The 27,155-nt window shown below is 38.4% G+C and overlaps 1 protein-coding gene across 9 annotated transcripts in view; it reads left to right on the top strand.

The window, feature by feature from the left end:
• Positions 1-27,155, top strand: part of KIAA0586 (KIAA0586 ortholog) — a 60,364-nt gene that overhangs the window by 3,372 nt on the left and 29,837 nt on the right. For 6 of the 9 annotated variants that reach the window (XR_014946186.1, XR_014946187.1, XM_015865721.3 and 3 more), the window contains exons 6-26: positions 165-392; positions 659-827; positions 2,186-2,303; positions 3,201-3,345; positions 4,372-4,413; positions 5,452-5,678; positions 6,607-6,679; positions 7,010-7,267; positions 7,704-7,878; positions 12,847-13,035; positions 13,905-14,092; positions 15,015-15,122; positions 16,211-16,291; positions 21,243-21,439; positions 21,758-21,876; positions 22,473-22,657; positions 23,246-23,405; positions 23,968-24,181; positions 24,656-24,897; positions 25,373-25,440; positions 26,171-26,305. Coding sequence is in view for 7 of the 9 variants with exons in the window: in XM_015865721.3 (XP_015721207.2) it covers positions 165-392; positions 659-827; positions 2,186-2,303; positions 3,201-3,345; positions 4,372-4,413; positions 5,452-5,678; positions 6,607-6,679; positions 7,010-7,267; positions 7,704-7,878; positions 12,847-13,035; positions 13,905-14,092; positions 15,015-15,122; positions 16,211-16,291; positions 21,243-21,439; positions 21,758-21,876; positions 22,473-22,657; positions 23,246-23,405; positions 23,968-24,181; positions 24,656-24,897; positions 25,373-25,440; positions 26,171-26,305 (3,321 nt within the window). In the remaining 2 variants the exon portion in view is untranslated. Of the gene's footprint in view, positions 1-164; positions 393-658; positions 828-2,185; positions 2,304-3,200; positions 3,351-4,371; positions 4,414-5,451; positions 5,679-6,606; positions 6,680-7,009; positions 7,268-7,703; positions 7,879-12,846; positions 13,036-13,904; positions 14,093-15,014; positions 15,123-16,210; positions 16,292-16,932; positions 17,046-18,874; positions 18,974-21,242; positions 21,440-21,757; positions 21,877-22,472; positions 22,658-23,245; positions 23,406-23,967; positions 24,182-24,655; positions 24,898-25,372; positions 25,441-26,170; positions 26,306-27,155 lie in introns of those variants that run through there. The other 3 variants (XM_085547842.1, XM_085547843.1, XM_085547844.1) reach the window with 3 other exon arrangements.

Here is a 27,155-nt window from a genome sequence, read left to right as displayed (position 1 = left end):
TCTCAGAAGAATTTCATAGTACTGCTAAGCCACCAACATTAAAGCTAATCAATACTTTGTTTCTCTTTTGGGAAGCAAATCACTCCATGATGATGGAGAGGTGTTGTGTTCTCTTCATGCTTGCACCTTTTTTGCCATGAGGTTCTTCTCCTTCTTTCTCTTAGGTACAAAATGATTTGCAAGCCAAAGTTAACTCAGTTTCGACATTACTTCATAAGCTACAGGAGATTGATAGGCAACTGCAGCGTGTTGCTGAACAGCAAACAAAGACTCAACATGAGAAGCCCCACTGTCATGAAAGAGTCTGCGAGCTTGAAAAACAAATGAACGCTTTTATGCTGCAACGGATTCATCACTTGGAAAAGCTGCAGGAGCATCAAATGAATATTCAGGTATCTATGTAAGAAGGCAAAGCTTTTGCTTAAATGTTTCTTCTGTATCTCAGTGTTAATGTGATCGTCACTTGCTTTTTAAAACTTAAATTATAACTTAGTTTTGGGAATTTGGGGATTATCCCCATTGTTGTATCTTTCTTTTTTCATCCTCTCAAGAATCATGTCAAAATCTGATTCATATGATTGCATAGCAAATATTCACATTCAGTTTAACATAGGAAATGAATGGAAGTATCAGCAATTCATTGTCATTTCTCTCTTAGTCTCATTTCATCAGCTCTGCTGCCAACATGGGTAGCCTGCAGCAGACTCAAGTGCCTTCTTCCAGTCTCGTGACAAAACAAGCTGAGGAGGCAGAACAGCGGTTGCTTAATAATGGAATATCATCATCTCAGAAGAATGTTTATCCTTTCAGTGGTCTGCCTACCCAAGGTGAAGAAAACTTATTAGTATTTCTTTCTTTCAGTGTTAGTTTTGCATTGATTTTGATTTATTTATACTGAATTTTATATCACATTAGCAATGAGAAGTAAAAGTTACTTCTGTAAAATTGATTTTTTTACTGTATGACGTAGATTAGTTAAAATTAGAGTTTGGCACTTAATAACAGCATAGTCTGCATCTAATTAATTCCATCTGGGGAGGCAGAGACACTCTTTGTTCCCCCCCTTCTCTGAGCTGTTGGTTTGATGGCACGTATGTACTTGTGTTGAGAATACTTGAAAATATGTCTGGGGAAGTTCATGGTTGGAAACTATTGGAAATAAGTCAGCTACTCTTAACCAACTGAATACTTCAAGGCAGGCTGAGGGAGCTGGGCTTGTTCAGCCTGGTGAAGAGAAGGCTGCGGGGTGACCTCATTGCAGCCTTCCAGTACCTAAAGGGAGTCTACAAACAGGAGGGGAATCAACTGTTTGGAAGGGCAGATAACAGCATGATAAGGGGAAATGGTTTGAAGTTGAAGGAGCAAAGATTTGGGTTGGATGTCAGGGGGAAGTTCTGTCCTCTGAGAGTGGTGAGGAGCTGGAACAGCTGCCCAGAGAGGCTGTGAATGCCCCGTCCATCCCTGGAGGTGTTCAAGGCCAGGTTGGATGGGGCCCTGGGCAGCTATTAAATGTGGAAGTTGGTGGCCTTGCCTGCGACGGGGGGCTGGAGTTTCATGATCCTTGAGGTCCCTTCCAACCCAAGCCATTCTGTGATGATTTTATGACAGTACTGTGCTGTCCTGTAGCCTCCAGGCAGATTTTCTCACTGAAATGTTTTGTGAGATGAGAAATTAGAAACAGTGACCATTTGTTGCCAGGTTTATGGAAGATAACATAGGATAATTTGAAATAGAAGGACTACACAGTAACTTAGTTATCATTGTCTGAATAAATGTTTTCACAGAAATACATAAACAAAGTCCCTGGGTTATAGCAATTAAAATGGCAAGTGTAAAGAAAACAAATTAATTTACTACTTGTCATCAGTTTAGTGCTATGGAACTTGTTTTTGATCATTTTAGCCAGAAAAAGTAATTCGACTTTTTTTCAGTTGGTTGTGTTTAAGGGAATACTTAAGGACCAAAGATAGAGGAGGGACATTTAAAAGATCCAGGCCTTGTGCTTGTAGCATCGTGGATAAAATACCTCAATTGCTTGCCAGGGTTTCATTCATGTGTTTTCTGACTTTGCTATTGTAAAGCAATTGTAGTAATATGGATTAGTGTAATGCTCAGGAACGAAAAGAAGTATTGAAATCCATTGAACGAACTAAATGATACTTATGACTTTTTTTTCCTGTCTGAGGTGGTGGGAGACATCTTGAGCATATACTGAATCCTCAAGTAGATCCACGGGGACAAATGGAGTCTTCTGAGAAGGCATTAATCAATGATAAAATGAGCTGGCATTCCCAGATAGAAAGGTAAACAAATGCACATATCCAAAATTGAGGATGTGTTTTTTTATTTCTTTAATGACTTTAATTTCTTCTATAACTTTAATGAAGTTGAGAAGGATGTATGAGATAGAGGTGGTGTGAAAGAGTCATTGGCTTGATTTTTGACTCTGATAAAGCTATTGTTGAAGTAAAACACCAGAGCACAAGTATTTGTATGAAGCTTCTGTGTTTTGTCATAACATATACTGAAGGTAGATGAAAGCTGGCTGGTAAGGGCAATTCGTAACACCATTCTCAGAGGTCAGTGGGTATCACTTGCAGTGCTTCTTTGTCTTCTAAATGTAATTCCTCTTTTGCTGTGGCTTAAGGAGTAGCATAAGAAAGCCAGCTGTGAAGGCACTGTATTAAAATGGAATCTCACTGACAAGAGAATTCCAGGTTGTCTACTTATGGGAGCTATATGAGAACACTTAATTAGGAGGGAGCAGCATCAGTTTCTAAGCTTTAGATTAAGCTAAGTTTCTAGGCAATGCAGTCTGAAACGTGTTTTCCCTCAGGCAATAATCTGATGACGTAGTTTCACTAATATGTGAGAAACAGCTACAGAAATAGTCTTATTTATGAAAATATGAATTGCTTTAAACCGAAAGGTTTTTAAAGTTAAAATGCTGCTCTGCTAGATCTGAATTTTAAATGCAGTTTCACTGTTGCAAATACAAGGATGAGACTCAAAGTGCTGAGTGATAAACAGAGAAAATTCATTAAGCTGTCAATAACCTTAGGTGAAAAAGCAAATTCTATTCTGCATAAAGGCTTCATGTTCCTGCATTTTAAATCCATGCTCAGTGTGGAAGTCAGTGACTTCTTATGGCCTACATAAATAGCTGTGAAACTTATAATAGAGGGTATTTCTCCCATCAGGCCTACTGCTTTGCAAACAGACTCATGCCCTGCTTATGAAAACTCCTCCCAAAATTGCAATTCTGTTGAGAAAACGGTGAAAAAAGCAGATGATTTACTCCAAGTTCTTGGCCAGTTGAGAAAAGAGATGCACGACGTGCTACAGGTAAAGTTTGTATTGTCAGAATAACTGGAGTTTCAGAAAGAGGGTTAAAAAGTGCTGAGAACGTACATGTCTTATCAGTAAAAACATTTCCCTTGCTTCTACCTTTGTAAGAACATTGATAGTTTACAATGATGTGAAATATGGAAGGTTTTTTTTTGGTGTGTGTGGAAGGAATTTGACTAGACTGTTGAGGCTCTTAATGCACTTCTACCATAGGTAAAACGATAATAAATAAGGATGTTTTCTTCGTTTGTTTCATCATTTGTTTTAAGGTATTCTGATATTGGGGGCTTGTTTTCTGCTGGCTCTGTCCCTGTGATATTAAAGCTATAGAGCTCTAACAGAGCTGGTGAAACATTTCATCTTGGGAAAGAATAATGTTCTACTTAAGTACATTCAACTTCAGGGTTGTCTTAAGATGCTTCCTTTCCTGTAAGTAACATTTCATAGATTTTTGTACCATATTAGTGGATTGCACATTTAAGTTTTCTTATTAGTAAGAGACCAGTTGCCATGTACTGCATTTACAGTACAAACATTTGCATACTACACTTGCTAAAAGCAGATATTGAGTAATGTATCCTACCTAGCACAGGCAAAATGGAATGAGATGGAGAGAAGGAATAATGGGTAAGGACATAAATGGTCTCAAGTATCTTCCTTCTTAAAGAAAAAGAAAACTCAATAAGAAGCCTAAGATGGTTAATTCAGCAGATGTGGAGTTAACTAGGTACTTCACTGAAGACTTTTCATCATTGCTTGGGAACTTTGTAGAGTGAGGGAGTAAATGCTTGGGCTGAATGACCACCAGTTCACATCAAAGATCCAAAAGGTCTGAAGAGACTGAGGCAAGTGGAGATGGAACAGAAGGTGGCGCTCTAACCTAAAAGCAGTGCACAGTGTGGTTTAACAGTTCACAAAGAACTGTTTGTGTCTATTTGAATTCATCACATATCCTCTCCAGATTTTACCTTGACAGATTTGTGTTTAGATAAGTTTCAACAGCTTTTCTTCCCTATTTTTTAGGAAGCAAATTCATGGAAATCAGACATGAATGATCTCATTAAGGTATACTTTGAAATGTATTTATTTATTATTTTAAATAGTGAAGTATGGAAATGTTTTGAATTCCTTTGCAATGAGGTAACACTATGGTAACTACTGCAGATCTGTTTGCCTGGAAAATAATTTGTTTTTATGTACAGATTACATTATTCAAAGTAAAATGAAACTTGTTCATTGGCTTGTCTTATTCAGCCTTAAAGGAATAAGACAGAACAAATCCTTCTCATACGAGTGTGGTGTGGAATGTTGGTGTAATTACCATTCCATGCTCTGGGTGATTGGCACGTCTATATCATTTTAAGGTTGAACATGAATCATAGAATCATAGCATTGTTCAGGTTGTAAAAGACCTTAAATACCATTGAGTCCAACCTCAACCTCAGCATCCTACCATAACTAACAACCCTCTGCTAAATCGTGTCCCTGAGCACCACATCAAAATGGTTTTTTAACACATCCAGGGATGGTGACTCAACCACCTCCCTGGGCAGCCTATTCCAGTGCTTAACATCCCTTTCTGTAAAGAAGTGTTTCCTGATATCCAACCTAAACTTACTGCGGTACAACTTGAGGCCATTTCCCCTCATCCTGTCACCAGTGAGAAGAGACCAGCCCCACTCTCGCTGTAAGCACCTTTCAGATACTGGAAGAGAGCAATGATGTCTCCTCTTCTGAAAAGTAAAAAATCATCAAAAGAGAGAATTCTGGTGGTGCTGAGGTGTGGTGGTTTGTTGTTGTAGTTCAAACTTAAGTATATCCCCTGGTGCTTCTTGGGGAATATATATTATATTTATATATATATAATATATTTATATGTATATTTATATATATATAAATTTATATTATAAATATATATATTTTTTATATATATTTAGAGGGTTTGGGGTTTTGCTACATGTTTAAGTATTCTTCAGTACTGTTCATGGATACGCAAGGGTTTACGTGCAAATCTATACAAGTGCAATCTCTTCACACATTTAGAGTGTAGAAAACTACATTATAATCTCTGGTTAAAACCCAGTGCTTTTGTTTCAATTGTAGTCAAAACCAACTACCGCTGCATCTGATCCTCCTGAACATAATCAACTCATCAAACCATCCATCCTTCAAAATGTTAAAGCACCAGAATCTATCCTGAGTGATGCAAAGAGGGTTTTGAGAGAAGTTCAAAGCAGGAAAAAAGTTCTTGAAGAAAACTTGGAAGCCGTTCTTCGTGCAAAGGGTGGAGATGCCATGTCTGCCTTCGTAAACGCCTTGACTACAAACAGGTTAGGCCCTGTTCCTCAGTGCTTTGCATGACTATGTGCTCACCTTTTGTCTCTTAAACCTCACAGTTTTTATGAATCCTGTGCACTGAAGAGCTACTGCAGTTCCTCGATTCTTCTTAGAAATCATAACATCATTCTCTTGAACTTCAACTTTTTGGACCTTATGATATAAACTGAGATTTTTTTCTTCGGACAAGTACCTGTTACTTGTCAAATCTATACAGCCTATTCTCCAGAAGATAAATCTGAACTCTGGGGCTGTCAACTGGATGAAGTGCTCTGCTGTCAGTAGCAGGGTGCATTGAACTTTTTGTAGACAAATGTGCATGGAAATACTCTACGACAGTGTCACCATTCAGATCTGAAGAGACTTTATAATGTTAGAGAATTACATGTTGTACAGCAGATTTTCTTGCTTTTTGAATTTTTGCTTGGTTAACCAGTTGCATTAAATGCACCAATTTCAATCACAGTCATTATTTTCCTGCTGAAATATTCTTGTGTTTTCTTGAGAATGGTAATTCTTTTCATGTAAAGGTTTTTTCAGGCATGATAGATGCTATAATTGTATTGTAGAGGAAGTGATAACCTTTGTCATCTGCTCATTATGTTTTGAGTTGGAATATTTGTAGACCCGTTTCTTTGGCTTTTGATGGAAAATATGAACGGGCATGGAACTGCCACTTACTCAGAGATGTTTGCAATCCTATTAGTGCATATCAGCAGGACGGTTTTTGCAGGTGGCTTTATGTAAGAACATATTTAGGTTTGGGGAACCCAATTCAAGTGTGCTCAGTGTCTTTTGGAGACCATAGATGTGCATAATCTGTGTTCTGGGTTTCTGTTTCCATAGAGTTCCACAGAAAAGGTTTCTGCTTTCCCAGGAATAAGTGCCATTTCAGACCTAAAACAGTTCCTTCTTTTTCAGAGATGCATTGGAGAAGATTCGTATCAGAAAGGCTGTGGATGAGCGGATTAAGGCCATTAGTGCAGAAATTCAGGTATGGCTGGAGGAAAAAAAGAGTTTGGTTTTCTTGCATTGTGTCTTTTCCAGCTCACATTGTTTCTTTCATGTTGATAGTTAAGTGTGATTCACCCCCAACCTGACAACGTGAGAAAACTGCTTTACTATTAGTAGCTTATGGTTTCCTATAGAAAAATATTTATACCTATTCTGAAGCTTTCATTGCTTAATGAAAATCACTTGGTCACACTCGCAGGCTAACATAAAAAGCGCAGACCATTTCTTAGAACTTCAAAGTTATCCACAGACTCTTCTGATAGTAAAAGGAGATTTTATCTTCAAGGCTATGTTTGTGTTTTATCTTTAGGCAGAAATGGCAAGAAATGATTTGGAACAAGTGAAACATGATCAAAAGGTCCCATGGATCAAGAGAGCTCAGAATGTCAAGGCTATGAAGAACAGTAAAGAAATAAAGGCAAAAACTCAGAAAATCCAAGGATGCTCAACAAAGAAGCCTTTATCTGCAGCTAAGTCACAGAATCACACCCAAGATAACATAAGCAAACCGGGCTTTAGAACTTATTTTTATTCTGAAAGTTTGCAGAGGAATAAAAAGGGGACAGATGTGAGTTCATAAGTATTTGGTTTCTTTGTGGTAGTGCTGTGCAATCTATGCTCTAGATTCTGGGATTTGTGGGGAAAAAATGTGTATGAGACTAATAATTTTATATGAAAATTATTGCTCTGGGCTGTGGACTTTTCTTGTGAGAGTTGTTTTTATTTTTGTGTGCTGTAGAAGCCTAAGTCTAAGCATGTATAGGAATGTAGAATTCATTGTCATGCTACGAGTTTGATTTCCCCTGCACCTAATGTTTCATCCACCTGATTGTAAGCATTTCTTATATATGTTCTATGTGCAGAAGTTTTCGTGTGTGCATGCAGCGTATAATGCTTTTCACAAAACTTTTTTTTTCCCCCCTAGACTTCTGTAATTCTTCTGTTGTGTTCAAATGTTCATATATGAAGAACTTTAAACCTCATTTCTTTCCTTCTGGTGATAGGAGCCTGTGAGTGGATGTGCAGCAGTACAAAATGAAGAGTATCTAAGCCAAGTTTATGGGAAACCAATTTACCAGGGCCATCGTAGCACTCTCAAAAAAGCACCTTATCTGAGATTCAACTCTCCATCTCCTAAATCTAAACTTCAAAGACCCAGAGTGATAGAGTGTGTTAGAGGTAAGTAATTCCTGGCTGTGAACAATGTGTTCTTCACCAGTTTTCTTAGTAGGAATCCCTTGTATTTCTTGTGTTCCTCTGCTCATCCCTTTAGGGCTGAAGCAACTGCAGGAATGTTGAAAGATTCTCCTTTCAAAACTAAAAAAAACACCAGCAGGTTTTTCCAATTTCTTTTTTATTTCTAAACCTAAGAAACATAATAGTATATACTACTTGGTGCTGAAGTTTTGAAGTTCAGATGTGGAATTGCTGGAAGTAATTGCATAAGCCCCTATAAGTTGAGCGTGTTGGAAGGTTAACCCAGGTTCTGGTGTAGGTTACTTGTATCAGGCTCAGCCAGCTGTGTCATTTAGTAGATTGATTCATTTCAAATCTATTGAGATCTGAAAAATACTATTACTCTTAATAATCATAGAGTCACAGAATGGCCTGGGTTGAGAAGGCCCACAGTGCTCATCCAGTTCCAACCCCCACTTTGTTCAGGGTCGCCAACCAGCAGCCCAGGCTGCCCAGAGCCACATCCAGCCTGGCCTTGAATGCCTGCAGGGATGGGGCATCCACAGCCTCCTTGGGCAACCTGTTCCAGTGCGTCACCACCCTCTGGGTGAAAAACTCCCTCCTAAGATCCAACCTAAACCTCCCTGTCTTAATTTAAACCCATTCCCCCTTGTCCTATCACTATCCACCCTCATAAACAGTCATACTTCTCCTGCTTATACACCCTCTTCAAATATTGGAAGGCCACAATGAGGTCTCCCTGGAGCCTTCTCTTCTGCAATAACTAGAAAAGCTTGTTATGAAGGATACATTTTAATCAAAGAAACTCCCTAAGTCATTGCACTGTTATTTTCATTATGATTGAAGTTTTCTGGGCACTGCTCTCTGTATCTGCACAGGAAAGAGTGTATTAAAGCTTCTGTTTTCCCTTATTGAAGTTGCTTTATAAATTTTGAAGAGGTAAAATAAAAACAACAAAAACTGGAAAATCTAAGCATAGAAAGCAACAGTGAAGTGGGAAAGGGGGAAGAAAAAGCCACAAGGGCTCTTTGTCTCACTGCAGCAGAGGGCAAGCAAGTTGATTGATTAAAGATAATGATCAAGGAAAAGAATGTGTTTGAATTTAAGAGGCAATGAAAGTGATAGTAGCAGGAGCAATCAAGATAATGGGGTGAGCATCAGTGGGAAAAGAGTGCAGTATTTATTGGCTGCCTTCCCTCTTCACTTCTTGGGCTTGTGCTCATGCAGTAACCATGCAGTTGATGCAATCTAAACTGTCACATTGAAGAACTGTGTTCTTCTAACTGTCAAAATACTATATTCTGTATGAGATACAGGGCGTTACTGTGATGAAGGCAGCCACTTAATGAAACCATGGTTTTGGGCCATAAAAATAGATGGTATTAAACACTGTTTATGACTTTGAAGATCAGCACTACTATGTTTTTGGAAATTATGACTTGCATCTGAGGTTGCAGATCCTCAGAACAGTACAAGATTTGGGTGTTAAGCACAGAGATGTCTTTATGTTATTGTGGCACTTTTCTTATGACTGCCCTCAAACCCACAAAGAATCAGTCTTGATGCTAGAATGCATTTCCAATTCTGAAAACCACCCTGAAAATGTGATGTCGTGGCAAAGAACAAAAACACTCCTGAAAACTTAACTTCAGATGTTGAAAAGCCAATTAAAACTACTGTCTTCTTGCTTGTAGTTTTGATATGACTAAATATGTATATATTTAGTTTTTCAGTTTAGTTATTCTACTTCTTTTGAATAAAATGTGTGTTAGTTAGCAATTAGTGTAGTTATGATACAGTTGCCTCTAACATTTGAGAACAGATGCTTCTTTAAATATGTTTTAATTAGCAGTTCTGCTTTTGCTGAGCCCTAAATTAGTTTGTTGTCTAGATTTATAGAATTCTTCTCTTTTGGAGAAGGTTACAAGCTTTCCAGGGAAGCCAATTTTATTATTTCAGAAACAAGACCTTGTAAATCATAATATAGAATGGCCTGGGTTGCAAAGGCCCACAGTGCTCATCCAGTTCCAACCCCCTGCTGTGTGCAGGGTCACCAACCAGCAGCCCAGGCGGCCCAGAGCCACATCCAGCCTGGCCTTGAATGCCTGCAGGGATGGGGCATCCACAGCCTCCTTGGGCAACCTGTTCCAGTGCGTCACCACCCTCTGGGGGAAAAACTTCCTCCTAAAAGAGGGGGAAGGGGTAAATGGGTGGGAAAAGTATGTGGTCCCTGTGTCCTTCCATTCACCTCCCCCATAGATTTAACTTTACTTAGAAGCAGTTCATTGGATATTTTGATGCTAACAGTTTTCACCCACTACCGTATTTAATGTGTTGAAACATAAAGGTACAAATTGCATGAAGCTGTGATAAGCTTCTCCTGTGCTTTGCCTTGTATTGTGTTGGGGTGAATAGTAAATGAAGAAGAGAACAGTGTACTGGATCCATGCTGATTATAGTCTTCTAGAACTCTAGAGTGTGACAAATACAGTTTAAAAGCTGTTTGCCTGAAAACAGGATGAACTCTGGATAGCCTTTACCCAAATGCATTCTCTTCCAAGTCACTAAGTCTGTAGTTTTCTGTTTTTGCCTGAAAGTTACATTTTCTTGATATCATGACAGCAATTAAAAGACACCCTTGTATTCTTGTCTAAGGGAGGAAGGGAAGGTGGATTTTCTTTTCTTAATGTATCACTTACTTAAGCATTCCTATGAAGGTTTAACCTGTTCTCTGATTTTTGTGCGTTTAGGCTGAGGTCAGCCTTTGTTTTGATACTGCCATGACGCGTCTTTCACTCTTCCATGACAGTTGCTCAAGTTGCTTAATTAGCGTGTGTTCTTACGTCTTGCCAATAAAATGGGAAAGTAATTATCCAGTATCCTGCATGACCCTGATGCCAAAAGTATCAGATGTTTCTGTGGGCTGCTGTTCTGAAAGATGCAGTTACAGCAGGAAAGTGTAACCAATAGAATTAGAAACAGTTTCCTGCTCCTCTACAGGAGGAGTGTAAATAAAGTGAAATAAAGTTGAGTCAACAGTTTGAGGTAAGCGATTCTTAAAAGAAAATCAAATCCAGTGTGTGTTAGACATGGTTTGCTCTTTCCTGTCGTGCAGCTTCTTTTCCAAATGTCATTGTAGTACTTTTGGCTGGATGTGGCTCTGGGCAGCCTGAGCTGCTGGTTGGTGACCCTGCACATAGCAGGGGGTTGGAACTGGATGAGCATTGGGGTCCTTTTCAACCTATAGGATTCTGAGATTCAGTTGCACCCCCAGATTCCCTTACTGGCTTTGATCTTCCAGCTGATTAAGGCTTTAATATCATTGCTAACAGTTGGCCTTGAGTTTGATTGGCTGAAAAATGGAGAATAATCCAATGACTTTTTTGGTAGTGCAGTCCACTGAGCTTGTTTTAAATTAACGATAGAATAAGGATGTTTATTTAAGACTGAAACAGCCGTCTGGAGAGTCTCCTTTCAGTCATTTTATAACTTTCTCAACCATTTTCTTTGCAAATAAACTGTAGTGACTAATGCCTGGTTTCTTCTGGGAAACTGGGGGAAAAAAATCCAACTATTCACACTTTTATGAGCAGGAGGGCATTTCTCTAAAAGAAAAAGTTGTTTTCTTGCATAATTTGAACTAATAAATATATGTAAAACGCCAGGTTTTTAATACAAAGTATAATTGAACGTCCAGTTTCTACCCAGGGAAAATAAACTTTTCAGGGAGAAACGAAAAGTTGAAAGCAATTAAAGCGAGGTGCTGTGTGTACACAGTACTTAATCATTCTTGCTGTGAGAACCTTGTTTTTACAAGTTGGCAGCATTACAGACATGTTGCCAATTTCTGCTTTTACTCAAAAGTTCAAGGCCAGGGGAGGCTGTTAGGTTGTGTAGTATGACCTCTTCTAAATCACAAGCCACTGAACTGTATCTATTTATGTTACCGAGTCCTGTAATTTGTCTTTGAGTAAAGAACAATATTTCTGGCTAATCTGGTGCTTTGAAGAAAGGCATTTGCTCATCATTTAATGACATGAGAAATTCTGCCCTTAGTTCCCTCTTCCTGTTGTTAGGTATCTTGTGGTTCAAGAGTAGACAGGGTGCTTTAGATTTTGTATCTGATATATAATGAGCATTTGGCTCCAGTTTACAGCTACTTCAGTTTCCAAGTGATTCCCCTAATAAAATTAATCTTTAAATATTAAACTTATTTCAGTATTTACGGAGGTGCAGAATTAGAGCTGATTGTTACATTATCGTATATGGAAGTCTTGTCTTGCTCTGCCTTACTGCTGTGTTATTGAGACATCTGGGGATTATGCTTAACCACTTGACCACAGCGTTGCATTGAGATTTCTCACTGCTTTGCTTATCCAACATGACAATAAATCCTTTCTCAGAGATGCTTCTTTCTGATCTGTGTTTTCTAATGGAAGAGTTATGACCTGCTATTTTTGTTTTTAGTCTTGCAACCCATCATTTGTTAGTACTAAAATGCCACTTTGTAAATGGGTTGGCTTACTTTTGTGTCTGCATTGGTAAAAGTCACATTATAAAACTTAGGGATAATAAAGATTGATAATCATTGACTCCCATTATTCAACTAATTAGGAAGCTTTTAAATATAAATAGAGCTAGAAAGAATGTTTGATGCCATGTGCTAATGGGCCTTTTATATGTGAAGCATGATGACTGTAAACAACAGAGGTCTAAGATTAAATTTTATGCACATATTCATGTAATGTAGATTTAGATGTTCAAAAGTTTATAATTTCTCCCTTGCTGTCAATACTGAGACATCTAACTTGGCACTCTTACAACTCTGCCCTTCCATCCTACAGCAAAAAATGTAACTGTTTTGCTTCCAAGGCTTGATTCAGTAGCGTGTGATGTTACTGAGTTTGTTCGTGCATTGAAGGTGTGCAACTTAAACTGCTCTCGTTTCAGGTACCAAGGTAAAGTCAGCAGGAACACAGACGTCTTGTCATGCACAGAAAGCAGTAATCAGCTCAAAGAAACAGCATCCTTTGTATGCACTTGCTCAAGAAAACCAGTATTTCTTTAGTCCAAACAGAGATGTGTCTGCTGACTGCGGTCCCCTTGAAGGTCACCTAATTCCTATGGCTATTCCACTAGGTAGGAATGAATAACATCTAGAGGGGATGTAGGTTGGTACATGCTGCTCTGTGGAAATGCAGCTTCAATCTTGTCATGTTGGTGATTTGCTACGGTCTGTGAGATTTTCAGCTGCCCTTCTTGTGAGAGAAATTTGTTGGAAAACAGGTTTAAAATGTTCCAGTTCTCATCTTTCATGCTGGATATCTGGCTGAGAAATTATCTGTATATGCCTTCTTTAGTGTGCTTTCCATTTCTATTCCATTCCATTTGGTTTTGTTTGGTATCTGTGTAAGTAGAAACTGATTGACCAGCTCTTTTGGCCTTGGATTCAGCACTTACAGTGACTTCAGTCCAGCAATTTCAGCAGGATTGTGCTGAACACATGATTCATTTTCATGGTTTCTGTGTTCCTGGACTTTCAAAACCTCTATATAGACCTTATTTTGGGAAGAGATAGCACTTAAAGATGATAATTAAGTAACAAAATAAGAGGGTCTCTATCCAAATTTAAGGGATGCTATACGATGTGTAATAGTATTTTGAATATGGTTAAAAGGATGTCAAGGGAAAGGAGCACGGCGTGTAGCTTTTGAGTGGCAAAGACAATGTAGTTATGCTCGTTTTCAGCAGTAGGTGTCACCCTAGTCAAGGAAACCGAATCATTTGCTAGAAATGTACGTTTACCACAGCCACATTTTTATTAGGAAAGGTTACTTGGTGAGGCTCAGTGCTTTAGTCAGTGGTATTAGAGTAGAATAAAGTCTTGGTCTGTAATTGTAATCGCTCTGTTTCATGTAAAACACTGACACCCAGAATTCAATCTGTTAATTTACTGCCTCGTTTTGAAGGTTGATATTTACCTGTGATTGTTTTAAAACTTTCTTTAGGTCAGACCCAAATTAATGACACCTCAGTGCAGCCTGCAGGAGTAGTTATGTGTAAACCGCCCCCTGTTACAGTCACAACTTCTATTCCCCAAGTGCCACCAAAGCCTCCAGTTGAAGTAAAAAAGCCAAACGTAGCTGTAATAGAGATGAGATCAGAGAAAAAGGATCCCCCTCAGCTGTCTGTGCAGGTATGTGTCAAGGGTGATGACTTGTTTGTGTCAATGAATTAATGCCAACTAATGGTCTCATCCATTAGTAACTTACTTTGACATCAGTAGCTGTTTTTCTGCAAACATTATGAACATTCAGAATGGAGGGACCAAGAAAGCATCACAACTTAAATTATTTAAGCCAAACAGAACCATTATTCTTTCTATAGGTCAGCTATGTAAGTTGTTTGTAAGATAGTCCCATGTCACAGTGTTTCACTTGTTTTTTTTCCTCTTTGTGAGACTTTTAAGCCAGAAGAAACTTGGGATAAAACAAGTATTAATGTAGGTGTCAGCCTTGAGATGAATTGTTAGGTCTTTTAGACTTCTCTCTCAAGCATGATATTCAACCCAAGAATTTCACTCCTTATTAATCAACCACTGAAGTCCTTGTCTAGCCTTCTCTTATTTTCATATGAGTCTGTTGTCAAGGAAGTTAATGTTTCTGACTTATTCAGTGTCTTGGATTCAAATTGTTGAGAATATACACACTCCTACATACACCTTTCAAATATAAATGATTCATGGATCTTGAAGTTAAATACAGGTTGAGTTTGTACTTTGTTCCCTTCCATATCGCTACCCACGTGCCTTTTACCTTACCAGATATATGACAACATGAAGCCAATAATCAGCCCTGCACAGTGGCTTGTAGGCCAGCTGAAATGGATTGCATGTCTATGTAATGTGTGTTACATAAATTGTTATGGGTCTGTTCACCTTTCATTGCATATGAGACAAAGTCCAGGGAATTAGAGAACAGGGGGAATCAAGTAACATGAGAAGAAAAAGGATAATATTTCATGACTGAGTAGGAATAGGAAGATAGAATATAAACAGTTCAACAACAGTAGCTGAGCTAACACACAGATTTTCAGACTGGTTTTTTCTTCTTTCCTAGGTGTTACCAAATGTTGATATTGACAGTATTTCAAGTGGCAGTGTGAGTGTAAACCATGTCCCTCCAGAACCCAAACCTGCACTTAGTCCTGCTGATGCTGTAATACAGGTACTGATTGGTCTAAACGTGTGAATTTAATTCTCTTTTTAAAGAGTAATCAGTCCATTTTGTTAAATTACTGCCATGTTATCTCATTATTTTGTTTTATTAGAGAAATTAGGCAGCTCCAGGAGAAATGGCATAGTTACTTTGAAGAATTTACTACAAGGGATTCATTTAAGAGTATGAAAAATGACATCAAGACATTGTACTTACTAGATTATTTAATCACCACAGTGAAAAATGATGCTGTGTTAAGAGCTGTAATCCCTTATATTGGACCATTAAATGCCTGCCCTGCACTGGCTTCAGTGGAGGGTGTTCTTCATTCCTTTTTCTGTTCCTTGGCCATATTATAAACATGAGTGACATGCACATTCATTGGTAGCCTGTTGTGTGATAACACAAAATAGCTAGGCCATGGAGTTGTTCCCCTCCCTTCTCTTTCCATATACCCTTTTAGAAGTGTTTTTTTAGTATAATCTAAGCAGGTTTTGTACAAATAAAAGTTTACTGTTGCATATTATAAGATAAGGTTATAAAGTAGCGCACATGTTTACAGGGTAGCATGCTGCTTTTCGAGTGGTTTTCTGTAATGTGTGTTATGCAGTTTGGACAGCATGAATTGAACAGGGCACAGAGATGTAGTGATTATTTTTGTTTGGTTATTGTACCTTCTGTATCTGCTGTGTTTCAGCTGCTGTTCTGGCTTAGGTCTGGTCAAGAGAATCAACAGATAAGACAGAGACCAGTGACTAAAATAGCAACCATTATTTGTAACTAATGTCTCTAATACCTGTGTAGAAATTGCCCATTAGTAGATTGCTTAAGGTACTTTCAGACTCTCATGTCCTGTTTTTTTTATATATATATATCTATTTGGCATACGATGAGGGGTTTTAATAAGCTCTTTCTGTACTAAGCAGAGAAATTTCCCCTCACTTTTTAGGATAGGTAAATCACTTGTCTTGGATTTGGGCTGTTGACAAGAGTGGTGATGTGACTGCATCCTTGGCATGAAGTTTTTCTGCTAATGCATATTCTTCTTTACCTCCAACGTGAGCAATCTAATAATTACCATCTGCCTTTACAAATAGGCTCCAGAAGATATACAAAGTGAGGAAGAAGACATGAAGTTTCCAGGAACTAATTTCATTGATGTTACTGATGTCGTACAGGTAATTATATTGCAGAAATGTCATTTCTTTAATGTTTTTTATATTTGATTTCTATTATTCTGTCACAATGGAAAATGAAATATAGAAAATTTGTTTATTTTATGAGCAACTTTAAAAAGAACATGCAGTGAGTAATACTGAACTGTTCACGGTATTAAAGCAGTATTCCAAATCAGAGTGTATTAGTAAAGAACCTTTGAAAAATTACCATAAAAAATTAAGATTAGGTTTTATTTGGATACATTAGAATCCAGAAGAAATAAAAGTGGTTCTCGTAGCACTTAGACTTCACAGTTTTAAGCTCTAAATGTGATGCATATACGAGACTCTTGTTTATGACGTCCTAAAATGCTTTGGTTATTTCAGTCAGAAATTATTTAACTTAAATAAGACAATGTTCTACTTACCCAGTGGATCCCACTAAGGTGACAAGATGTGCTGGATGTTGTCTTGTTAGTGTAGCTATGCCTGTTTAACAGCGCAGATGTTTCTTCAGTATAATGGCATGGGTTTATTGGAGATGCTCTTTTACACTGTAGTCTCTTTAGGTAGCAGTTACTTTGATTTTGCTTGTTAGAGTAGGGGCTGCCAAACACCCCCAATCCAACTTTGGTGAACCAGGCTGTATTTCACCTCTCCAGATGAAGAGCACAAACAGAAACTCAATGGTAGCTGGGAAAGGAGGCTGCTTCTGAAGGAAGCAGGGTGCTTCTACCTGGATGCTGTGTAGTATCTTGCCTTTGTGGCAATGGCAGCTTCTACCTCCTGCTGCATTTAAGTATCAGTAAGTGTTAGAAGCTGTTATTTGCTAATATTCTCCTGAAATGTTTTTTCCTCAGGAATCTCCCCCAACTGTTTTGTGTTAGGTTCTTTTATGGTTGTTGTTAGACTTTATTTATTCATCTTTAAAGGTGTGATTTACCTAATAAAAGTGGGGAAATAGTTTATTTATTCCTTGGTTCCCAAACTATTTTATGTAGGGGGAATTCTTCCCTGGAGGGGAGGAATTAAATCTGTTTGGAAAAACTTTATTCTATTTGCACAAAAAAAGTTCCTCTTATTTAAAATAAAATAAGAAAACTATTGAAGAAAGCAGTTTATGAACTAACAAATAAGTCCCACAACATAACATTTTTGACACAAGTAACAGTTATTTGTTTGTTCTCATTTTAATTCTGGATTGCTTTTATCATTGATTTTTGGCAATGAAATATATTATAGCCACAGTACCAATATAAATGTTCCAAGTGAAACGTGTTTTGGCCTATGAACATACAGACAATGCTCTTAAAAATGTGCAAGACAAACAAAATGTAGAAGCATCAAATGAACCTCTGGAGTGGCAGCAATACTGAATGCATCAAAAGATGCTTTTGTCACAGTAACTTCGCTTCAAATGTATGAAAGAATGTACTTAAAATGCTATGCAGGAAAATAACTTCATGTTGCCTGCCCCCCACACCCTCCTTTTTTAATGGAAACTTAATCCTGTTAAACCAAAGAGGGTAAATATTTTTGTAAAATAGCTGTTTTTCCCCCTCTTTATCCCCTAATGGATGTTGCACAAAAGCTTCAGGATCTTGGCTCTGAGGTTTCCCTTTCTCAAGATTTGCTTTACTTTTCCAGCCAGAAGGTGCACATTCAGGAGCTGAAATGCTGCTTATTAGGGGTTGGCAGCCTTGGTAGTCTGAGTGAAGCAAAGCTGCCCCAGCTGCCTGTTCCCAGGTCCAGCCAGTAGGGAGGATTAGCGTGTATTGCCTATAGGTGCAGGCTCAAACAGAGGGTGTGTATGTAGCTGCATGTATCAGGATTGAACCCCAGTGGGCTGGTCTTGTTCCATTCTCTTGACAGCTTAGAATGGAGATCTGGAATGTATGTGTATATGTGTGTATGTCCAGACAGGTTCTGTATGTATACATACATACATATATGTAAGGATCCCTTTGTTATCTGTCCTTAGACATTTATATCCTGTGCCTGGTCCTGGAACCCAGCTCTGGGAGCTGGGCTTGCAATCCCAAAGTATTTGTCCTACTCTGTGGCTGCTTTTGGCTTGATGCTTCATGCACTGATATGCTTATGTGCACTTGCTCCTGCTGCTGGCACCAAGAACACTCAGGCCCTGCTGGGCTGCTGCTTCTTCAGCCTCCTTTCAAGCACATGTGATGGAAAGCCCTTTTCTCAGTAAAATAATCAGAAATGGAATTTGGTGTATTAGGAGAGGACAGAGAGCATTGATCAAGCAGGGGGCAAGGCCAGACAGCAATACTGAGTAGCTGCTTATTTACATGCAGCCAGTCCTTCCCTTTTATCCCCTTGTCCTTCTATTTTCTACTTACACCTCCTTAAATGACCTTGATCATTCTCTTTCCAAATCATTGGTTTCTCCTAGTAAACATAAGGTTTTGTACCACCCTAAAATACTCCACTCCCTGCATCCCTTAACAAACAATATTCTCTTCCATTCTGAATTCTGCCCTGAAATGTGTAATATGCAGAAAGGAGAGTAAACACATTTGCCCCAGCTCTGTTTTTCAGCAGGTGCTTTCAGAGACAGTATGACTGTGGTTCTTTTACACGTAGAATTCTTCAGGCTGGACTTCACAGGTGGCACCTGCAGCACAGTCTGACTTTGTAAGAACTGTAGAAGAGAATACGCATTACCTGACCATTTAAAGAAATGTGAGTGTATTTGGGAAGTAAAGATGAGCTTGACACTTTGTCAGAAAGGGCTACAATTAATATTCCAACCCTACCTGAAGGATTTTCTAATTGATGCCATATTTTGATTGGGTGTTGTCATAAACATTTATAACAGTTTCCAGGAAGCTGATGTGCAGACAGGAGTGCAGATTATTCAGGATCAGTCCACGTAGTGATACATCTGCAAGTTCAATCTGTGCGATTAGACACTGAATAGTCTCTTTTTCTTATTAAATTTCCGGAGAGAAAAGATATCGCTCCAAAATGAATGTAACTGTCTTTGGGATTTGTGCACGTAATGTAGAGATGCAGGAGAACTGTGAAAGCTTGTCAGAAGTTACTAATTGTATGCAGGATTTATTTGTCTGTACTTGGTTTATTTAATCCAGATGTTTGCATCTTGCATACTTCCAGTAAAAGATTATATTAAATAGGCAACATCAAAGAAAACGTATGGGGTAATGCAGTCAGAAGAAAATGCAGAATGACATGCTGGGTAAAGACATCTTTATGTTTGCTGTCAGAATGAATTATGGTTATGAATGCCTCGATCCTAACAGAACTCACTTCTTATCAGCATGGAAGTCATTTGGTGCCATTCTGAGTTTAACTTTACTATCTTATTTCTGAATGAATGCAGAAAAATGCGGGATCTTTGTGATTCCCTAAATACGTGTATTCTTTTTTGCCTGCTTTGTAGGGTACAGCTTTTCTTTGTAAAACCACACTTCCATTTAAAGCTGCAGAAGCTCTCCAGCCACTTTCTGTTGTAATATTCATAGTGGATCTATCCTGAGATTTCAGTTTCACAGTGTATTAAGTAGAATAAATGCTGGGATAAGGAAGGAGAAAGGAAAAGTTACTATCTTTTTTTTCTTTTTCTCACCTTTCATATAATCATAGAATCACCAAGGTTGGAAAAGACCTAAAAGATCATCCAGTCCAACTGTTCACCTATTACCAATAGCTCCCACTAAATCATGTCCCTCAACACAGCATCCAAATGTTCCTTGAACACCCCCAGGGTCAGTGACTCCACCACCTCCCTGGGCAGTCCATTCCAATGCCTGACCACCCTTTCTGAGAAGTAATATTTCCTAATGTCCAGCCTGAATCTCCCCTGCTGCAGCTTGAAACCATTCCCTCTAGTCCTTTCATTCACAGAAATACAGATTTGTTGGGTTTTTGGGGGGTAGAGGGGAAGGAGTTTAAAATTAAGTGAATAAAAAAGCAAAATAAACTTTTTTCTCCTTTGGCTAAGTTGAAGGTCTTTCTTGCTCAATGTAAGTCTACATTTAGTTACCTTTTTATGCAATTTCATGATTCTTGCCAGTAATTTAGGGCTTGGCTCTTCATCTTTTATCAGTATGCCCAATTTTCTTAGAGTCATGCTACTTTTAAGATACTTTTGATTTTGAATGAAGGATGCACGTTCTCATCTGTCAGGAGACATTTGGTACAATATGATGGGTTGGTGCTTTTTGGGACTTATAGAGTCACAGAATCATTAAGGTTAGAAAAGACCTCTAAGATCATCAGTCCTACCTTCAACCCATCACCAAAATGGCCACTAAACCACGTCCCTCAGTGCCACATCTCCATGGTTCTCAAACACCTCCATAGATGTGACCCTACCGCTCCCTGGGCTCCTGTGCCACTGCATCACCACTCCTTCTGAGAAGTGTTTGCTAAAATCCATCCTGAACCTCCCCTGGTGCAACTTAATGCTGTGATCTCTCCTTCTGAACACTGAGGAGAAAGGAGCATGACAAGCTTCAGAAACAAATACTTTAAACACACGGAGTAACTTGAAGTACTTCCAGAAATAGTGCATTGTGGTGAAATTCAGAGTGTCTCTCGCCATATCTTTTGTAAACTCATTGTCCAAAAATGGCTTCCAACTTTTCAGTAGCCATAGAATCATAGAATGGATTGAGTTGGATTGAGTTTTTAGGTTATTTCTTGAGTGTACATTCGATGAAACCAGAGTTATGTCACAAGTAAATGTCTCATGTAGTAGTATTACCATTGGCTCCCTGCCCTGTGTAAGTAATACGAGTCATGTTTTACCCAGCTGTTCTGCTACCCTTATACCTCTGCAAATGTATGGTTTGCTACATTTAGAATTGTGTCAATTGTGTGCAGTGACATGGTGTAACCATTTCTTGAAGTGTAACATCTAACAGTTACCTCAGTTACGTTGGTTTCCAAAAATGCATTATAACTTAATTTACTAATTATTTATTAGGATCAGGAAGAGGAGAGGGATGAAATTCCAGAGTTTACGGAGCCTCTTCTAGAGATTAATGGACATTTTAAAGACACCGTACCAACATACAACGGTCCTTCATTTCCTCCTGTGGCTTCTGCTCCTCAGCTGTCTTCTGATGTTTTGGATGAATGGATTGAAAGGAGAGAAACTATAGAAAACAGATTGATAAACTGGTGAGTTAAGATGTAACAAAGTACCAGGAGGATTATATGGAAGAAGGAATGAATCTGAAGAATCTTCCCTCCCCTCTCTTCTTTGAGCTTCCTTATGTTCTGTATCAAGAATGCTCCTTTCTATGCTTGTATGTGTCTTGGTGCTTACTGACAGCTACACACAGTCTCCTTCTCTGTTGATGTTCAAGACCTGCCTGGACACCTACCTGTGTGACCTGGCATAGGGAACCTGCTTTGGCAGTGGGGTTGGACCCCATGATCTCTGGAGGTACCTTCCAACCCCTACAATTCTATGATTCTTTGATTCTCTTTTGCTAGGGTGGAACAAGAAATAATGGCAAAAATTATCAGTGAGATGTACCCAGTTCAGAGAGAAACTGTGCCCAGTGTTAGCACATCAGAAGGAGAAGACAGCGAGGATGTAACCTCTGACATTGGTAAGTAGAAAGTGCTGTTTTCAGCAGATAGGTTGTTTTGTGTCAAATATAGGCTAATTTTAACAAGTTGCATAGGTAGCTTTTTTGGCTGTGCCTAAGAGCAGGTAGTGCTGATCCAATTAAATTTTAGCATGCAAAAGTGCATGCTTTAATTTACACTGAGGCTGAGCAGGCATGATATGATGGCTGAAATAAATAATCAAAGAGAAAAAAAAAGAAAAAGAACACATAAAAGGCACCACTGTGCAATTCAAATCTTGTCATTGACCATTTAAATGACATTTTAGATGCATGTGACATTTTGCTAAGATTGTAATGTTTATTTGCTTATCTTTTGCTAATAGATGTGTAAAAAATAAATTTCCTTATAAATCTGTGAGAACAGGAGACAAATCCATCCTCTCCTGTGATGTCACTGCACTTCACTGTCTTCTTTTGTGATCTGGAATTGCTTATCTAGTTTCTTTCATGGGATCATTTATTTGTATATAAACTACAAAAATCACTTCCTGCAAAGGAATGTGAAAACATTGATAGAGTGTAAAATGCACAGCTGCTGAGGCCTGGATGCATGCTTTGTGTTCCTTCCTTTTCAGTTGAAGCTGCAGGTGGGGGAGGATTTCAGCTCTTTATTGATGCTGGTGTCCCGGTGGACTCAGAAATGATCACTCATCTAGTCAATGAAGTGCTCAGTGAGACAGTTGTGACCATGCTGGGGAACAAGCAGGCTCAGGAAGCAGTTCCTGCTACAAATGTTCTTCCAAGTGCAACAGTTGAGATGGTAAGAATCTGTTTTATTGAAGCTTTCCTAGCAAAGCTCTAAGGGATCATTTCTTGGTAGCGCTGTGGTTCAAATATGCGCAAGGCAAAGATGCCAGAAAAAGACTGAAGAGTTGAATGTACATGATTTTCATATCTTTATTATTCTTTATTGAACCTAAGCAAGAAACAAGATAAAACCTATCTCACTTTATATATAGTTCCTTTGTGCTGTATGCAGCATGCTATATTTATCTATCTAATTATTTATTTCAAGGCTGAGCACAGAGTTTGTTTCTAAGGAAAAGAACTGAATTCTGTGTTATCCAAAGCTGGCTTTTGTTGTGTTATATAATTTTCTTATAGAAAATGTCAGAAAACATTTATTGCTTTGTGTTTTGTTTGTTTGTTTGTTTTGTCCAGGCAGACAATGTAGGCTGGTGCATCTTTATGTTTAGGTGGAAGAGTCATGAGGTGTATATCTAAGTAATAACTGTTCCTGTTTTGTCATATCCTCTCTCTTCTCCTCCTTCCCTGCTCTCAGCCCTAACTCTGGAAGGTAGGAGTTTTGCATTGAGATAAGAACTGTGGTTACAATTCTTTTCCTCAGGAGCCTCTTGTGCCTACTCCATTGCCAACACCTCAGGCCACACCACCACAGACACCACCTTCAGAAAAAGAAATGCCTCCAGTCCAAACCCCGGAGTCTTCTCCATCTATTACAGAACTGAGCGGGGATGCTCGTGAACAAGAAAAAATGAAAGAAGCAGGTAGTGAAAATGATCATTGAACTTTAGAAGGAACAAATATGCTTTAATCTACTGTCTTTAATTTTCTTCTTCAAAGACGTGTTATCTCAGGATAAACATTCTTGAGGCTATGATTCAAGTGAGGACTCATGTAATACAAGAATTATGAGCTAATTTGTATTAAAAAAGCAAACATCTGTCTGCTAACTGTTCTGTTTTCTTAATGCACATTGCTATGGTCTGTGTGATTTCCACCCTTCCTAGTCCTCCACTTTTCACATCAGAGAAGTAACTGTCCTTTGCTTCTTCCTGTGTTCCCAGCGTTAACTGAACCAACTTTACACTCCCCAGGTAAAGCAGCATAGTGTTTAAAATGCAGAGTAGTTTCCCTTACTGAAGGAGGTAAGGAATTGAGATTTTATTCTACCTCCTTCAAATGCCAACACCATTCTAAAAGAAACTCATTTTCACCTAGTCTCATCATGGCCATCAGGAAGGCATCACAAACATTACAAGTGCTTACAGGGAACTGCCTGTCTTCCTGTATTCCTTTCTGATCTGATATTCGTCTTCACACCTGCAGGCTCTGGTATTCCAGCTGCTGTTAGTCGTGTTGGCACACCTGTGATTACCCCCATCAGTACGCCTCCTGAAATAATCACACCAAGCCCTCCTGCTTCTGAAGCTGCAAAAATGGAAAATCCAGCACCTCCAAACCCATGGGATGATGCAGAACTTCCTCTGGAAGAGGAGAAACCCAGTCCATTAGCTGAAGAAACATTCAATCCCAAAGCTGTGTGAGTTTACCAGGCTATGTGGTTTTTTGAATTCTTTATGAATAAATATGTCCTCTAAAAGTCTGTAGAGAGAACTGCTTCAAGTATATGCCTCGAGGTATTGAATTAAACCAGGATTATTTTTGTTCTGAATTGCTTGACTTAGATTTGGAGGGGAAGTGTGAAATACGGACATTTCTCAGAATTACTGTGTCCTTATTTGTTGCCATGAAAAGCATGAAATTGATAGCGTTACAGTCAATAATAAATGTAGTGACTTTATTGTAGTCGTCTTTATTAATAGCTAGAAATTCATTAACATTATTTGAGTCTCATTAATGTTTTTAGGTATGTTGATTCTTGAACTTATCAGTAAAATGCTGTACTTTCACTTGAAAAATTCCTTGCAAATTCATTTCAGCATTGATTTAAGACTTTAGTTTATTCTATTCAATGCATTTTGGTATATTCACAGAGCATATTCTTACATTTTAGTGAGATGTCAGTGGCTAATGATGAGGAACCAGAGGCCTTGATTTCACCATCTTGGCAGTCATCACCAAAGCCCTTTCAGCCGCTTCCTCATGAACCACAGGTTCCCTCAGCAGAACCTACAGACAGTTCGGAGCAGTCCACTCAGGAAAGCAGTCTTACCCCCACAGAAACAGAAACTGCAGACAGACCCATCTCAGAAGGGGAGGTTCTCTTCAGCTGTGACCAGATGCTGGCTGCAAGAGGTAACTAATGAAACCAGCCTGTGGAAATTACAATTTGGATCTTCTTTTTCCCTTGTAGAATTCTCTTCCAGTCAACTGAAATTACATTTCATACTCTGTCAGATAAAACTGCGAGACTGACCTTTAAATTTCACTTCATGCTTGTGGATTTATTTGATAGACATCCTTGCTCTTTTTCTTGGTGTGAAACGAACCTGCTTAGTAACCTAAAGTAAAATGAAATCTGCTCTTCAGTTATGAAATGAACTTGGAAAATAATTTGGACTGTCTTGCACGAGTCCAATGTGATACTAAGTTATATTGAAAGCAAAGCGATGGAAGTTGGATATCTATTTTACACTACACATCCAGCAGCAATAATTTCCCAATTTACTGAAGAACAATGTTGCAATTATTGAAGATTGTGACATTTTCTTTTCTATAAGTGCTGTGCTTTTTAGTATTTATAACTTCAAACATTTTTTAACCTTAACAGAAGGAGGACTGTCTTTTCCAAACCTCACTGAAAGCTTAACAAGTACTTTACTGGATGCCAATGAAATGGTAAGGAAATGTTTACCAAGGAAGCTGATTTAGAGTGATAATCTGCTTTGAGCAGAGGGGTGAATTGGATGTCTTTAAGCATTTTCACTTTATAATGTTTTAAAATTTACACTTCTAAAACTGTATGCTCACAAATATGCTTGGAATTTCACAGCTCCTAAGAAAAAAGCATGCTGTACAAACTAATTTATATTAAAAATAAGTTAACAATAAGATACAGTTTATATACCTCCTGCCAGTAGGTGAGAGATGGCTAATATGCATTTTCATTTCTATGCTTTCTTAACTTTAAGACATCTTAAACAGGGTAGAACATTGCCATGCTCTAAGCTGTTTCAGCTTTGAGCTATCTTTTAATTGCTTGTGTGCTTAGTTTGTTAAAGTAGGTTAATTGAGACTGGAATTAGTTAAAGCTGCTTAAAGCATCAGTAGTGTGGTTTTTTTTTCTGACGTGGAAGCTTCTGAAGTCAAGGTATTCTTCACTTCCTTGACTGTCCTCTGGACATGAAGACTTAAAAGTAGACCTTGCCCTTCCCAAAGTGTGCCAATCGTATGCATCAAGCTTTTTCAAAGACTGTGCATGTCTCTGAGTAAGAAAAAAGGAGATGGAAACCGTAATAGCTTCCTTTGTAAAAGAAAAAAAGCTTAATTGTGAGCTTAAGAATGATGCAGGTTCACACGAAAGTAGTTTTGGATCGTGTATTAATTGGATTTTGTTCTTTTGTTTTAGGATTATGATCCTCCCAGTGAAGGGCAGGTGGTGGGAAGAAGCCATAAAAGCTATCACAGGGATCCTGTGCTGGCACTTTTAGCCAAATTAAATCAAGCACCTGTTGCTGTTCAAGAGGGAAGGTACCATTTGGAGGTAACTTACTGTCCTTTTCCTTGCAGCAAACGTGTGAGTTTTGAAGGGTTACTTTCTGACTCAAAAGTAAATAAAACATTAAGCTTATGAAATCTCAAGCTTATCCTTATGTCTTGTTGGATGTGGAACAAGTTCATACACTTTGATCCTTGCTGGAAACGATCCCACTTCACTTGAGTCTCTTTTTTAATTCAAAACTTGTAAAACCACTGAAGGTTACTTGTCTTTATAAGTTAGATGTGCGGAGTATCACACATACCTAATTTGCAAGGTGCATGTTTGCCCATTTCACTGCATCAGATTCGTCCTTTTGAACATCAGAGAAGTCTTCTGTCACTTCAGCAGTGTAGCTGGTATGTTTAGCGTTCCAGGTTCACTGCACTTACCTGCCTAGAATATTCAAGTGGCTGCTATGAAGAATGTCAGCAAATGCTTTCATGCGCTTTTGCATATGTTGTTGATACTGATCTTGGAACAAAACCTCAACATATTCATATTTGCCTGGCAGAAAAAGCAGACTAACAGAAAAATATAACTGCATCACAAAAAGCAAAAGTCATTTGTTGTAACACATCGAGGCATTTTCTAAATGGAAAATAGCACTTGGGATTGAGTGTCTAACTGACCTATCTGGAGGAATGTTTAAATGAATTGAACTTTGAATAAGGCAACATAGTCGATGTACACCTTTGTTTAGGACAGATCTTTCCTTTTTGTTTTAGTAATGCATAGGCAGTTTCTTCCGTCTGTCTTGGTCAGTTTAGTCTAAATAATTACTAACATCACTCACCTCTGTAACTGTTCCTTTGTCTGTCTTCTTTTTGTTTAATGAGCTCTGGTGGATGAACTT

Source organism: Coturnix japonica, chromosome 5 (assembly GCF_054131305.1).
Source record: "Coturnix japonica strain WE chromosome 5, WE-NBRP24, whole genome shotgun sequence".
Lineage (NCBI taxonomy): Eukaryota > Metazoa > Chordata > Aves > Galliformes > Phasianidae > Coturnix > Coturnix japonica.
The sequence above is the reverse complement of the archived record's forward strand: the minus strand, read 5'-3'. Positions and strand labels throughout refer to the sequence as shown.